Source organism: Astatotilapia calliptera, chromosome 1, assembly GCF_964374335.1.
Source record: "Astatotilapia calliptera chromosome 1, fAstCal68.1, whole genome shotgun sequence".
In the NCBI taxonomy this organism is placed as follows: domain Eukaryota; kingdom Metazoa; phylum Chordata; class Actinopteri; order Cichliformes; family Cichlidae; genus Astatotilapia; species Astatotilapia calliptera.
The window spans coordinates 2857554-2874218 of NC_137422.1; the positions used below are offsets into that span (position 1 = coordinate 2857554).

The 16665-nt window shown below is 39.1% G+C and overlaps 1 protein-coding gene across 9 annotated transcripts in view; it reads left to right on the forward strand.

The window, feature by feature from the left end:
- Positions 1-3130: 3130 nt before the first annotated feature.
- ppfia1 (PTPRF interacting protein alpha 1) overlaps positions 3131-16665 on the forward strand; it is a 44369-nt gene continuing 30834 nt past the window's right edge. For 4 of the 9 annotated variants that reach the window (XM_080301427.1, XM_080301410.1, XM_080301429.1 and 1 more), the window contains exons 1-2: positions 3131-4189; positions 5402-5671. In XM_080301427.1, the coding sequence (XP_080157553.1) occupies positions 5402-5671 (270 nt within the window). In that variant the 5' untranslated portion in view covers positions 3131-4189. The remainder of the gene's footprint in view (positions 4190-5401; positions 5672-16665) is intronic. The other 5 variants (XM_026192789.2, XM_026192870.2, XM_080301434.1 and 2 more) reach the window with 2 other exon arrangements.

The following is a 16665-nucleotide window of genomic DNA, read 5'->3' on the forward strand; positions in this document are numbered from 1 at the left end:
GTTGGGGTGAGAGAAGGAAGACAGGATAAAAGACATGCTGTGGAAGAGAGACAGAGGTTAATAACAGATATGATTCAGTGCAGAGAGGTCTGTTAACACATAGTGAGTGAGAAAGGTGACTGGAAAGGAAAAACCCAATGCATCATGGGAATCCCCGGCAGCCTACGTCTATTGCAGCATAACTAAGGGAGGATTCAGGGTCACCTGGTCCAGCCCTAACTATATGCTTTAGCAAAAAGGAAAGTTTTAAGCCTAATCTTGAAAGTAGAGATAGTGTCTGTCTCCTGAATCCAAACTGGAAGCTGGTTCCACAGAAGAGGGGCCTGAAAACTGAAGGCTCTCCCTCCCATTCTACTTTTAAATACTCTAGGAACAACAAGTAGGCCTGCAGAGCGAGAGCGAAGTGCTCTAATAGGGTGATATGGTACTACAAGGTCATTAAGATAAGATGGGGCCTGATTATTTAAGACCTTGTATGTGAGGAGCAGGATTTTGAATTCAATTCTGGATTTAACAGGAAGCCAATGAAGGGAAGCCAAAACAGGAGAAATATGCTCTCTCTTTCTAGTCCCTGTCAGGACTCTTGCTGCAGCATTTTGGATTAGCTGAAGGCTTTTCAGGGAGTTTTTAGGACATCCTGATAATAATGAGTTACAGTCGTCCAGCCTGGAAGTAATAAATGCATGAACTAGTTTTTCAGCGTCACTCTGAGACAGGATATTTCTAATTTTAGAGATGTTGCACAAATGGAAGAACGCAGTCTTACATATTTGTTTAATATGTGCGTTGAAGGACATGTCCTGGTCAAAAATGACTCCAAGGTTCCTCACAGTGTTACTGGAGGCCAAGGTAATGCCATCCAGAGTAAGAATCTGCTTAGATACCATATTTCTAAGCTTTTCAGGGCCGATTACAATAACCTCAGTTTTATCTGAATTAAGAAGCAGAAAGTTCGCGGCCATCCAGGTCTTTATGTCTTTAAGACATTCCTGCAGTTTAACTAATTGGTGTGTGTTATCTGGCTTCATAGATAGATAGAGCTGGGTGTCATCTGCATAGCAGTGTAAATGTATGCTATGTCTTCTAATGATGCTGCCTAAGGGAAGCATGTATAATGTAAACAGAATTGGTCCTAGCACTGAACCCTGTGGAACTCCATAATTAACCTCAGTGTGTGAAGAGGACTCTCCATTTACATGCACAAACTGGAGTCTATTAGATAGATATGATACAAACCACTGCAGTGCAGTACCTGTAATACCTACAGCATGTTCTAATCGCTCTAATAGGATATTATGGTCGACAGTATCGAACGCTGCACTGAGGTCTAGCAGGACAAGCACAGAGATGAGTCCACTGTCAGAGGCCATAAGAAGATCATTTGTAACCTTCACTAAAGCTGTTTCTGTGCTGTGATGAGCTCTGAAACCTGACTGAAACTCTTCAAATAAGCCTCTGCAGATGGTCAGTTCAACTATTTGAATTTAAATGTCCATCCATCCATCCATTTTCTTTGTTTGGGAATAGTATGCTATGGTTTTTGGTGTCCCTGGTATACTTTTTCCCATATATACTTTTAGTACACAAGGAACCAGCAGTCACCCACACTTTGAAAACATCTACAACACCGACAGAAGGAAGATTTGGGAACCAGCTTTACTTATACAGTGTCAGCAGAGACTGGTGGGGTCTCTGAACCATCTTTGTTCTCAGCCTATAAGGGACACAAGTGATCAAATGAACTGCATCACGTTTTTAATTGGGTTTGATTCATTATCTGCCCCCCTCCCAAGTTGCTGCTACTGCTACAGCCACCACTACCCCATCTCCACCTCAGCACGTCTTCACACTCCCAGTTCATTTCCAGTGCCTCTCCCCCTCAGCCATGATCCTCCAATACACAGCCACCCTGTTTCTAACATGTTTCTGACTCTAATGCCCAAGAGGCTCTGCAATACTGCCACCAAAACACTAGGTGGAGGTAGGGAGTATATAGCATTGTTGGCCAATCTTTACTTCTTATTTGTACTTCCTGTGTTTATTTTAAATAATAGTGACGACAAGGCATGTCATACTACGCCAACTGGAGCTAATACATCTTGAAGAAGAGATACTAATAATGAAGCAATTACAACCGGGAAACCGAGGGTCTTGAATTGTCACCTCACCAAGAACACCTTACTGATGTTCTTGTACCCCATTCCAACCTTGTACAGGCCTGGAATGGAACAGATTGATTCTGTGGTGTGCAATGAAAATCTCTACATCTCCAGCTCTGCCAACTCCAATTAAGCCTCATGTCTTTTTGTCAGTTGCATCTGTCTCCCTCTTATTCACACACATATTCTGTCTTGCATTTACCTGCCAAACTATACATCACAAAAGGACTCACTGCCATGTTTTAAACCTCAGACCTGTCAAATTGTCCATTATTTATTAAAATGCATTAAAGTTATACCTCAAACATTTTCTAGTGAACTTCTGTAAAAAAATAAATTCTCAAAATATCACATCAAAATTTACAAAATAAATGAATACAAAACTTGTGTTGATCCGTCACAAGAGGGCGTAAATGTTCTCTTTATTGCGAGAGCTTGGTTTACCAGTGACAACTGAATGTGGGCCAAAGAGTGAACTAAAGAAATTATTTGGAAAAAAAACAAAAACGTTTGGCTCTTCGATACCTTCTTCCACAAGTTACATTATAAATTATAATGGCTGAATTCGGTTAAGATGACCTCGGGCCTTTTAAATCAAACTGTTAAATGTTCCTCTTAATCATAGTTAAGTTTTATTATTGTTATTATTGTTATTATTATTGGTTCTACAAGCAAAACATAGACAAAATACAATATAAAATGTTAAATGTAAGTTACATGTGTATTTAAAACATATCAGAATACAAACTATGGTAAAATAGCCTGTTTGATATTAGCCGAACGGTGAGACATCCGAGAACCTTCACAAACATACATCCGAGATATTGTAACCTGTAAATTTAAAGAAATAACGGGTATTGTTGATGGAAAAGTCGTGCTTTCTCTCTGTCTTTTCAATACACAAGTGTAAGCTTATATCCCTACAGGAACTGAACGTACTGCTACTTCTCCACTTCCTCCTGTTGCCAACCTGGGAAGCGCTCTCTTCCCGTAGACTGGCAGTGCAAGCGACACTTAGCCCACCATTGGCTGTCCCGACTGCCGAAGCTGGCAGGCAGTGGCGACAGGGAAGGACCGGACCAACGGACCTTTTTGGTGGAAATACTGACATAACGCCGGGAAATCGGGCGGAAACAAAGGGAATATATGTTTTTATAAATGGTCTGGATTTCCTAAACAGACTGAAACGCTGCTAACGTTGAATGTTAGCTGGAAGTTTCCTAGCTGGTGCCGTGATGTGGTGACGCGACTCCACGGAATCGACGGGAGGCTAACGTTAGCTGATGCTAACGCTACTTGATAAATGAATAATTTTTAACAGAGCTTTTACGACTCATTTCAGGATTTTAGCATTTTAGATAGTGTAAGAAACTTTTATGATAGATTTTATCATGTTGTGTACTTTTATGTTAATGCTTCAATGACTGCCTGACGTATTTAAGCTAAAATAGAGCAGCAAACATTAGCTTCCTAGCTGGCTAGTAGCTAACATTGGCTAGTTGTCGACTTTAAACTGTCTTTAAGCCAAAGAATCCTGTTTCAAATGAGCTAAACCGACTACGGCTGCTTATTATTTTCACGCCACTTAACTGTATCAGTTAATGTTCACTAGTTATATATGAGTCAAACTTTATATCTGAGGATGGTCGTTCGTTTTGAGATGCAAAAGTGAACGCTTCGTTCCAGAATCCAGATATGCAATCACCGAATCACCAGCTTACTTAGTGCTTGGTGGCTAGCGCAGAGTTAGCCAGTCAAACTTGGAATACTGCCCCCTGCTCACTTTATGCGAGTGTCGCTTTGAGGCCTTTTCTGAAATGATCTCTTTTTTTTCCACCAAGAGGACCCTTTCACTGCCTTAATGCATCCCTGCCTCTGAATGGAATTTCTGTTTTGAATGACTCTGGATACTTGTAAAGCTTGACAAGGCTCTAATCCACAGTTGGAGTTAGCTGGACTTGTTGACGTTTACTTCGTCATAACATAACCTGGATTTACGAAGGAACTTGGAGTAATAATATTCTTTGAAGGTGAGAAAGAACTTTAACACGAAAATACTTGAGAAAACAATTGTAGGGTTTAACCTAACTCCCAGACGTATCTGATAGCATTACAATGGGCAAGCACTATACTGTCGATGCATTTGGGCTTCCAGCCATCCTCTTGATGGGGACCTAGTTCTTCATTAAAAATAATTTACAAAATGCAAAATACAAAAATACTTTGAATAGATTTGTAATTACTTTGACAATTGGTGGCCCCCTTAATCGTTTGCTATACCTCATTTACTACCCAGCTAGCCCTTATCTTCACCTCTGCAAAAAAGAAAAAGCATCGAGAATCGCTCCTCTGTAAGTCAGCCAAAGTCCTCTACTTCCACTTGTCATCCTGTAGTTTTTGATGCATGGTGCAGTAGGTATCGGTGGTTCTCCCCGCCATCTGTCACTACCTTTACAAAGATCCTCAATGTGACCATCCCCCTCTTAAACATGGTTTATCCAGAGGGGCTTGACCTCAATAAAAAGCCTTAGTTTGGATTTTGCGTTTCGCTTTGCAAGGGTCTAGTAGGTAGATTTGTTCTAAATAATTGGCACGTATCAAGAATGGTTTCCCTCAGTTATAGGAAAGTGCAGTTGACTGTTTTTGAGATTTTGGTGTACCTAGCTGCTACTTGTTCCCTATTGGAAGTTGTTGTTGTTCCTTTTAGGTTGGTTAAATCCAACTCACATGACTCCTGGTTTCCAGGAGCCTGTCTACAGGACTTGAGCCGCTTGATATGGAGAGCGGCCTTATTACCCAGACCTTCTCAGCTTTTTAGTAAATTTAACTAGAATGGGTTAACGTAATTGTTTTTCTATAGACTACTATCAGCACAAACTAGTTAACCATTACAGTAAGTCAACTAGATTCAACTGATTTTGGTCTTTGTTGTCCCTTTTGTTAGTCAAAAAGCTACTGTGAGGGTTAATTTAAACTATGGAGATTAAATTACCCCTCATGAGGACTTTCAGACTTGCCCACTGTCTAATCTTATATCTCAGTTTGTTAATAATTTTGTTAATATAGGATCTGTGTGTGTGTGTGTGTGTGTTTTGTTTGTTTTTTTTCTTTGGTGTTCTTCAAAGTGGTTTTGGTATTCTGTTTTAACACAATAAAATGCTTTTTGACTTTTTTGCTTTATTGACGTGACAGTGACAGAGGTCCTTGTTTCTCCTGTTTTCTCCTGTTCTTTATTGTTGCAGATGATGTGCGAGGTGATGCCCACCATCAGTGAGGCCGAAGGCCCTGGTGGTGGAAATGGCGGAGGCCGTCGAGGTTCCGGTTCACCACTTCAATCTGACTCAGAGGGTCACTTTGAGTCGTTGATGGTGTCTATGCTGGAAGAGCGAGATCGTCTTCTTGAGACCCTGAGAGAGACTCAAGAGAATCTGGGCCTGACCCAGAGCAAACTGCATGAAGTTAGCCATGAAAGGGACTCACTACAGAGACAGCTGAACACTGCTTTGCCACAGGTAAGTGAGAGAGACCTTTTTTCTTAAAGGAAAATCCTATTCTTAGTCCAGGTAGATTAATTCTTAAAGAAATTCAGTGTTTGCCATTCTACAGTTTTTTCCTGAGACTAAGCCTTTACTGGAAGAAATAGTACAGAGAGTGGTTTGGTTTGGGGAATTGTATGGCTTCTGGATTGTATGTTACAATGAGATTTGAACTAGCAATGCACCAATATTTGGATTGGCTTTCTGCCAGATGGTAACTCGAAAAGCTGGATTGGATATCAATAACAATGAGCCTATGGCCAGTTAATTCAGCTCAGGTGTATGCCGCTTACTAAACCACTTTGGCAGCAGAAGGCAGGTTGCTAGAGGAGGAACTTACATTGTGTAGAGGAATCGAATAGTTTTTATTTTTTTTTCAGTAGTTCATAATGTAACCACAAATAGTCAAGTAAGAAGACACAACTGAAAAGCTGACAAAGTTGCTCTCTTTCTCTCTTGCTCTCACTGTTATGTTCGGTGTATTACTACTTTGGAAGATTTTACTACAGCCTAACATGTTTCAGCATCCACAAGTCTAATAGGGTCCGTGTGGATGTCCATGTGCCTACCTGTATTTTGAGACCAGGTAGTCTTGTTCACAGTGAATTTACATTATAATGCACCAACTACACATGCGCTCCAGACAATAGGTGTCAATTGGACTTCAAAGAAGTATAACAGGAATGATCGTTTGGCTGTGTGGTTTTCAGCTGTCTGTTTGTGACGCCTAGGATTGAGAGGGTAAAAAGGACAAACTAGTGGTCTTACTGCACAGCGTCCGAATAACTCAAACTGAGTGCAAACAAATTGGGCGGACAGCAAGAATATATTTATTTGATTGTAGTTATTATTGTCCTGTTGACCTATACAGCTTTTTTTTTTCTCTTCCTTAAAGCGTCACACTGCCTCCAACAGCTTGCCTTCTTTCCTGATGCCAGGTGTATTTTTTTCCACACACGGACAGTAGAGAACAGAGGTCTCAAACTCATTTTACAATTTGGGACACATACAGCCCACTTTGATGTTAAGGGGGCCAGACCAGTGAAACGCCCTTTCTGTCAGTGTAAAGAAGTGACATGTTTAACTGTTCACTACATGATAAAGTAAAAGCTGCTTTGACAAAGAAAGAAATCTGTTAGTATGACTCTTTGGACTGAAATGTGTAAAATTATAGAAAGGTTCTGGAAGCTTATTTTCCACTGTCCAGTTGTGTTTTTTGTTTTGTTACTGTAGTTGTAAAAAACAAACAACCCATTGTTATAGTAGAAAGTGAAAAATGGAAACATTTCTATCATTTAATTGTTTATTGCTTAATTACTTTGTAGTATAAATGGTCATAAGGGAGTATTTTAAGCAGTAGGAAAAAACTATAAAACTTGTGAAAATACAGTAAAAAGTCCAAGATAAACAAGGTAAGCAAGATAAACAAATGTTAAGAATTATAAATGGGCTCAAGTGCACATTTAGGCCTGTGAGACTCAGACACTGAGCCGTGGCTCTGTGGTGCATGCAGTTCTCATTCCTAACATTCGTTTCGATGTCACTATGGGATACCCCTCCTTGCATGTTCCTCAGAAGCATTTATCTCATTCCGTCAATCCTGATTGAATGATGATCATGACAACCATGTCGTGTAGAGCCGCCCACCCTTGCACTTTTACATAGTCGTTATTCAAAAACCTCTTCTCGCAGCAATATCTCTGCATATCTAAACCTTCGTAGGCTGGCTAGCTTAACTGTCCACAGACAGGAGTGTTAGCTTTTTTCCCCCCAACGGGCGCTAGCTACCTTCGCTCGTCTCTCCTGAACCCAGATCTTCACCGTAGATTGGACGTCATACCACTTACCTCCGGTAAGGCGGTCTTGTCTGCACGATTTAGCACACCAGCTAACACCACTCTCCTTCGGCCGAGACTAGCAAACCAACTAACTTGTATCCCTCTCCGTTAGCATCCCAGCTAGCAAAAAATCGTTTTGGTTTTTGGACAAAGTTTGTGTTTTCCATTGTTTAAGCACCGGTTCCAACCAAAGGAGGTATGTTGTATTAACAGAAAAGGCTAACTTGGTTATTATTTTGCAGAAAAAAAGAGTGCTAAAAATAAAAACATAAGAGGTTTTTTGGACAAAGTTTGTGTTCTCCATTCTTTAAGCACTGGCACCGTTTCAAAAGTACCGGTTTGGCACCAGTATCGGATAAAACCTAAACGATACCCATTCTTATTCAGGTCATCAAACAAATTTTAATATCAGTCAACGATGATCCTTTTATATAAAAAATTGAGTCTTTGCCCCTCAGGCAGAAAAGGTTGATGTGGTAGTGTCGTCAATCCGCGGGGCGGAAATTAAGGTTGGGCGACTGGACGAATATATTGACTATCGACGATAGGCTGAGCCTCTCACCGATTGTTTTTACTGAGCGATTTATCTGTTTATTTGCCCATCAGTAAGTTTTGTAATAATGTTGGTTAAAGCTTAAAAAAAAGCAGTCGGCGGGAAAAAACATAATAGCGCTGTTTTATTGCCTATGTTCAGAAAAAAACAAAAACATTTTATTTTAATTAAAAAACCCGCAATGGTAGGGAGGGAAACAAAGAGAAACTGGCTTCTTTTTTCCACTATAACCGTGTTTATAGGCTGTTCCAAACAACAAATGCAAAATTAAACAAGAAGTAAGTTAAACATCAAAATGTTTCTTCCACTGAACATTAAAAAAAATCTCAGACGTAATGTTAAGTCTTTTGTGTGATTTGGCGCATCTCAAATAAATGAATGAGTAATTCAAAAAGTAGCTATATTAATACTGAAACAAACAAGAAAGAGAAGGTAAAATATTCCCTCCAAACAAAACTTATAAAATCAAAATGTGCAAATCAGTCCTTGCATGATTACATTGCTCCACCCTTCAAAAAGTCACCTGCGCAAATATATCGCCTATCGTCGTTTGTTGGACTGACGAATGTCGGTTGAATGTCGGGCAGTGTGGACGTCCAAATTTGTGAACATGAGAACGAGGCGACGTAGGATTGTGATACCACAGGTGCATCTACTAAAAGTCTCAAACAAGTTTGAATCTCAGTGACCTTGACCTCAAGGTCAGAGGTAAAGTTTTCTGAAAATCTTGTGAACACAATTTCAAATGTATACCATAGGTGTGTTTGCTAGGAGGCTGAGGGGTAGCACTGGCATCCACCAGTATTTTGAAATGATGATTTTGTCTATTAAGGGGGAAGAAACCTAGCCAAACGTTTCCAAAAAGATGACCTTAATTTCCCTAACCACACTCGGGCCTGATTACACCCAGACTACAAGCTACTGTTAGTAACAGACTGATGAACCTGCCCAGGGTGTAGCCCAACTCTCGCCCTATGGTAGCTGGAATAAGCTCCAGCCCCAGGCTACTCTGATAAGGATAAGCGGGAGAAAATGGATGGATGGTTAAAAAAATAAATAATATTTTCACTTAGCACATGTCAAATTTTGTCCTTATTGTTAGGCTTCATCCATCTCTTTGAAATCATAACACCCATGGTGATATTGTGCTTCCTGTTTTTAAAAGACCAGTGACCAAATTTTCTGTTCTGGTCAGTGCTACAAAGGCATGAATTGAGAGTGCTCAGTAGTAAGACACAGAGACAAAGGCTGGCTTGTTACACATAGTGACAAGAAAGTGACAGAGTGCAAGTGTTGCTTTTGGCCAAATGTGAGCTGAATTAATAGATTAAAAGGAAACGGACACAAATGGAGAAGAGTGCTTTTTTTTTTTTTTAATGTAGTTTCGTTTTAAAGGCCAGTTGCTTTATTCTTAAAGCTTTACCAGCCTATTTATATTAATTATCTAGAATGTTTTTTTGTTGTTGTTGTTTTAAATGGATATTGCTTTACATACATGCATACATTTGGTATGTTTTGTAGGTTTTTGTAGGCAATACTGGTTTCAAATTCCTCTACATTTAAATGGATTCAAATATTTCATTCCATTTTTTCTTTTTCAGCCATTTCTCAGTGTGCTTAAGATCATTTTCCTGTTGAAAGGTCCAACTCTGGTTAATATTCAACTGTTGAATAGATGGCTTCTTTTTTGCTTCACATTCTTAAACTCTCTTGAAACTCTTTCATGCGATTCTTCTGTAGGTTGCAGAGGTGGTTTGTTGTGGTGGTGCCCAGTTTGCAGGATCATTTGGACAGTAGTTTTCTGGTCCATATCAGACTTTGGAGCAAATGCCTCAAGTTGTTTTAGCTGGTCCTTCTGGGTTGCCATGGTGACTACTGCAAATAGCAATGAAAGAGTATTTCAATAAGAAGTGTATTTTGCGCACCACGAAATAAGCAATAGACTACAATATAATTTGATAGACATTTTAATATTGTCATTCCTTATGTTTTGTGATATTGGACAACCCTAAAGGAATTTATTATAAACATTTGGTTTATGCTCCATTTTTAGTGTTTGTTTTTTTTAAATGTGTTAAGAAGATTTTAAATGAGATGCACTTCTCTACAGCGTCATGTGAGTAAACCTGTTCTTTAGCTCATCTTTTTGTTTAAATCTATTTGCAAACACATGGAATGTGTAAATTTAATAAAATGACTTTTCACCCATGGTGTTCACTAGGGCTGAACTGATTCCTTGAGGAATTCAATTGTAGAAAATTGTTGACACAAATTTTTTTGCTTCGTTTTAAACAAGTCTCTGCAATGCGCCACTGTTACCATGGACACTCAAGAGTTTCACCCTCGTTTACGACACAGAACTGTAATAGAAAGGTACTTTGGTGCGGTGTGTGAATAAAAAATTTTGGGAGCATTAACTGACGCAGCCCCAGTTTTTCAACAAAAAGATTGATAATACATCAGCATCAGTGAAGATAAACGCTGGCTTGGAAACCCTCCAATGTGGCTGAATTACAACAGTTCTGCAAAGATGAGTGGGCCAAAATTCCTCCACAGCACTATAAAAGACCCATTGCCAGTTATCGCAAATGCTTGATTGCTGTTGTTGCTACCAAGGCTTGTTGTTGCTTTTTATTTCAAGGCTTACCTAACATTTTTCAGATTGAAAGTAAAATACAAGCAATCATGGTACACTTAAACTCGCAGAAACAAACACATACAAACGAAAACACATACAAACGAAAACACACCAAACCTTCATCATCCAGGAGATAAAATACTGTCCCAAAGTATTGAGTGTTTGTATATATTTGCATTTAATATGGCACATAAATACATTCAAATGGTTTGGGGTTTTTTTTCTGTTTTGTTTTTTTGTTAAAACGATGAGAAAAAACAGACGTTGTCTGCAGTTAAACTTTAAAGCATTGCAGTTTTGAAAAAGGAAACCAATGAGCAGTTCATTTAGAAAAACCTGGGTGTTTTTCCCTTCTTTTGAATATTTTATTACGGTTTATTAATAAATCACACAAAAAAGAAAGAAATGGATGGTACCTTTATAACTGAGCAGACAGCACTTTATTTTGTTATTAATCATTCCAGCCCCTGTATTTCAAAAAGCCAGAACAACTGCAGTATCTACACCTATTGCACACAAGTATTGTTTAAGTGCTTTTCCAAACTGCTGCTAGCACTTCTATTCTATAGATCTAGTTCATTTTGTAGTTCTCCTGTGAAGAATGTATAGCTGAGTCTTTTCCTATAGACCTGTTGAAGCAACAACTGAGCAATGGCTGACATCAATAATAGGTGCCATAGCAATTTTTAGGAAAAAGCCATAAAATGGTGCAGTGCAGCACCAGTACATGTAATTTTGGCAGTTGGGTGGGCAGTGGAAGCATTTAAAAAAACAGACAAACAAAAAAAATGTTTTCACTTAAAATGCATTAGAAGGAAGCAGGAAAAATATAGCACATTTAAATAATGCATTCACAATTTTATTAATATACCCTTATTAAATAAACCTATAATTGTTCAAGAATCTTTGCATGCACTTGTATCACAAATGTAACATAAAAGAAGAGTAAAAATGAAAAATTTCTCCTCCTTTTAATCAATTGAGTTCTTCTCTATTGATGTGGGGTTTTTTTGTCTGTTTGTTTTGTTTTTTGGTAGCAGGCTTAGCAACTCTGTACAGAGCTATTGTGGTGTCTAATTAGGTTTGATGGTGGGTCCCCGTTTAGGAGAACAGATGCCCGGTGCACAGTGTCGCATTTCAGCACCTATAAGCTTTTAAGAGCAGCTAAAGTCATTATGTAGAAGGCAGGCTTGTTCTGATCAGTCTCAAGAGCATCAGTCTGCTGACTGTACAGAAAAAAAATGTAGCAATTATTGTCATGCACTGTGGGCTCTTAAAAAGTGTAAGGTTGTTATGAAAGTTTAAAATGAGTACCCGTGTGTAGCTTAGAATAGCTGCAGTTAGACTGTCTTTTTGTTGTATAAAACAGCCTCTAGGGATGATAGAAGGCTTCACAATTTAGACATGGCCTTGTCTCCATGCTTTGTCCAGTTGAAGAGAGCAATAAAAAAAAACATGGGCTGTCTCCAAGTACTAGACAGAGGATAGCGGTTCCTATCATAGTCTATACAAGAATACACCACATTTGAAGACACAAATCAAATAGTTTAAGCTAGTTTTTAACAATTCATGTCAGCCTCAAAAGTGTACTGTTATTGTATGAAACATGGCATCGGCGGATGGGAGTAGGTGAAAGGTTGATTTTCTACATGTTAAAGCTAGTTGAACAGGTGGTCTGATAAACTGTTTTTGTCCTTTAATGCAAATGTTTTGATTGTGCTGAAAATAACAGGAGTCATTGTTATTACGTTATCTTTTCACTTTACATTGACTATCTCCAACATGGGGTCTCTTATTTCTTGTGTGGTGTATATATGTTAGCCTTAAAAAGAGCACTGGCTGCAGCTTACCACAGACTGTTAGTTCACTTGCCCCTACAATTTACACAAATCTATTTTATTTGTTTCTAATGGAAGTACTGACCTCTTCCAAGAGCAAAAAGTTAACAAGTGTGAGAGATAACATAATTACATCTTGCTGGTGACTTAAAGGAGTGATGTATTCTAGCTGCATAAACATTTAATGGGTAAATTATATCTAGGAGTGAACTGTTAAATGTATCGGAGGAGCGGACCTATACTGAGATTTAAGTTTGGTGGAGTGATCATCTTTAGATACCTAATGGTAGCAACACTGGTTGTCTAGGTTCCTATTTGTGCTGAACCGTTTGCAACTGGTACCAGTTTAAAACAATCCTCAGTGCCCAGCCCTACTTACAACTTGCATTGTCATTATACTTTAGGTACCCGATGTACTATTTCTTATATAGTACCCTTTTGTTCTACTTGAGCGCTCAAAGCGCTTTATACGGCATGTCTTATTGACCCATTCGTTCATTCACCCCCAGTTTTCATTTCACAAAATGAAGCATGGATGGCTTGATGGATTACGTTATCATCACATTTGCTAACCTGTTGCTCTTGGAACATGACTGCATTTCCTATCGTTTGTCAAAATTATGTGCAAGGTTTAACTTGTCCACTGTCAATGCCTCTCATGTATATGCTAATAAAAATTTTATTAGTGTAGTACTGACTGTAGCTAAAAATTATTGAAAAGTGACATTTATTTTAAATTTTAAAACATGCTGGTTCTATAGTTGCTAGGGTTATACACTTGCATTGAGAGATGTAAGACAATAACATTTAGTTGACTGCAGTCGTGAATCTATTGACCTCAGTGGTGAAATTTTACACAAAGTAACATTAAAGACCGGAAATAGCGCTATCCAAATGCTCGATTCTGTACAGTCAGTGTATAAAAACAATTATCTGGCACCAAACAGAAAATCCTCATGTCATTGGACAGAAGCAATGCTTCACTAACCAATGTTGGAGCACAAAGTTATACAGCTTCCTTCAGGATTCTTTGCAGCAGCCAACAGCTGAGGTGAACGGCAGTCTGACAGGTCCGGGATACTGCAGTTACTGACTTTTTAAATAAAAATTTAAATTTCCTATTTAGTGTGTTTATTATTTACTTATGTTAACATGTAGTACAAAAATGGTTTCCTACACCGTTGTAGAAACTTGCTGGCTTGCAGTTGCAATGCCCTGACTTTTGGCTATGTATTATACGCGTGTCTGCTTTGTCAACAAGCTGTGGACGGTCAGCTAGGACACTTGTACTTGACTTGACATGAAGGGCCTTTGCTAACTGGTGGGACTGCCATTATGACAGCTAGGCAGTCTGCCTAAGTGAAGTCTGTGTGTGGGGAAACACTACCAAGGTGTTATGGTACTATTTTCAGTGGCAGGTTATTGCAGTATCATAGTATAGCATGAAACTTAGTGCCCACAAAATTCCTGCTTGCTTTATCATGTGTTCTGTCACATAGTGTGCTGTGCATTCTTGTCTTTGGTATTGACATAACTGTGTCTCACTGTTTCCTGATCTTCTTCCTTTGTGCAGTGATGCCATACCTACATTCGCAGTTAGAGAGCATGAACACTGAGAAATTAAAAGATTTAATGTTAAAATTATGTTTTGTTTTTCTTAAGAAAAACATTTGTTTCTCAAATAATTTTTTAAATCTCTGTGTAGGGCTGCTCGATTATGGCAAAAATGATAATCACGATTATTTTCACTGAAATTGAGATCTCGATTATTTGACGATATTTATTTAACAATAACAATGTATTGGATAATGACTTTAAAGACTGTCAAAAAATAATATAAAATAGTGTGCAAATACTGATAACAGTGCAAATGTTTGCAATATAAAAAATAAATGAAAAATGTAAACATCTGTGTTTAGTGAACTTTGCAGTGTTGCTCTGTGGTGCAGCTACGACACTGTTGCAAAGTTTTCACACTGTGTCTACTTGATCCACGTCTGACTGAACCCATAATGTTTCCACACCACTGAAGTTTTTTTTTACCTCTCTTTTCAACCAACGGCAGTCACTCTCCTCTCCAAATAACTTCTTAGCTTTCCGAGCTTCCCTCGGGTCCTCTTAATCAGCGGTCCCCAACCCCCGGGCCTCGTACCGGTCCGTGAGTCGTTTGGTACCGGGCCGCGAGAGTTGAGGCTCAGGTGTGAAATGTATGGTTTTCAGGGTTTTTATCGGTTTTCAGCGTTATTTTGTTATCGTTTTTATCGTTTACTCTGTTTTCCTGGGTCTGTTCACGTGTGTTATGAATAAATTTTATTTTTTTCGGTACCGGTACTAGTTTTATTTTGTTGTATTTATCTGCGACACCTTAAAGGCCGGTCCGTGAAAATATTGTCGGGCATAAACCGGTCCGTGGCGCAAAAAAGGTTGGAGACCGCTGCTCTTAATTGTTGTGACACGTGTTCGAAATGCAGAGAGGTGCGCTCGATTTGCCACACGGAGCAGCGCGAGAGTAAAGCACGAGGGAGGGGCTAATAATCGGCTCAGTCATTTTTAATGATCGTTGAAAGCCCAGATCGTAATCGTGATTAAAATTCGATTTATTGAGCAGCGCTATCTCTGTGTCTGAATCAACCAAATCTTTAATTGTATTATAATCCAAACATGACTCTTTCTCACAATGGCGTTTAAGTGGAGAGTGTGGTGCAGAGCAATGTTTCCTCTAAGCTGAGCGCGTGAGCAATTGCGCACTGCTCACATGGTCTCCCCACACAGAAATTCTGCGCTGCGCACAAAAAAAAAATCCAGTCTGAATTGGAATTAAAGTAAATACATGTATTTATTTTATTTTGCTGATTTTCTGTGCGCGGAGACTGTTAGCAGTGCGCGATTGCTCACGTGCTCAGCTTAGAGGGAACAGTGGTGCAGTGTATGGTTTTCCCTGAAAAGCTTGTTAGGTACACTATTTCTAAATTGAAGAAAATGCACCATGCTTAAACCTGAGTATATTTATATTTATCGTCAAGCCTGTTTGGGGACATCCCTGCCCCTTCAAGCGCATGCATGGAAAGCCTAACACAGCAAGAGCATCAGAGTCAAAGCTGATCTAGGGTGGTGTTGAAATCAACTGATATGCTCAGATTGATGTGCTTGTTGAGAAGCAACATAAAACTTACCCATATACTATTTGTTTTGTTTATTTATTTATTTGTGTGTGTTTTTAAAGGTTCCAGCCTAGGTCAGATTTCAGGGTGTTTGGATATTTTTTGTTTTTCTTTTTTGTTTTGTTGCATGATAGGTTCAGGCTCCCTGTACCTTAGTGAGTTACACTGTGACTCTGTCAGTCTGTCATGTATCAGAGTCAATATGTTGTTTATTTATTTATGTTGTGTATAAATGAGTTAAAGAATGTTATGGGTAAGGGGTAATGCATGATAAATTAAGACATAGGTTATACGCAACCTTGATATTTCTCTAACTTCAGCCTCTGCTGTGGAATGTAGGAAATAAGCAACTCTGTAATTACCCCTGAGCCTGCCTTTCAGTCTCTTATTGGCCAGCAGAAAGTGAAGACCCTGGTTCTAGCCAATAGGAAACTAACCCTTTGAGCAAAATCTGTGCCAAGTGCTGGAAAAGCTCAGAGGCTGGAATGAAGGGAAGGGAGAATAGTTGTGGTAGTGACTGAAAAGAACCATCAGTTCCAGCAGCCCTCCTACCCCCCACCCCCCACCTTCCTACCCTCAGAAAGCATTGCAAGAAGGTCTTACTACTCAGGGTGCTTGTGCTACAGGGCAAAAAATCAGGATGGCAAATTCTTTAGCGGTCCAACCATGCATGTAATCCTTACAAGCTCTGTGTGTTTGTGTGTATCTGTGGCTGTGTCTGTGTGAGTGGATATTTGTTGGAAGAGAACCACAGAAAGATGGAAGATTAAAAAAAGCTCCATTCTGCATTCTGCAATTACATATACTGAGGCGTTTGACTGTCCATTCATTTTCTTCTCATACCAGAAAGATCTATAAAGGATAGATACTCTTGTCAGCAGGCAGAGGTTTCTAATAAAACTTTGCCGCAGATTTAAAAAATAAGTGTGAAGCCGTTAAGAT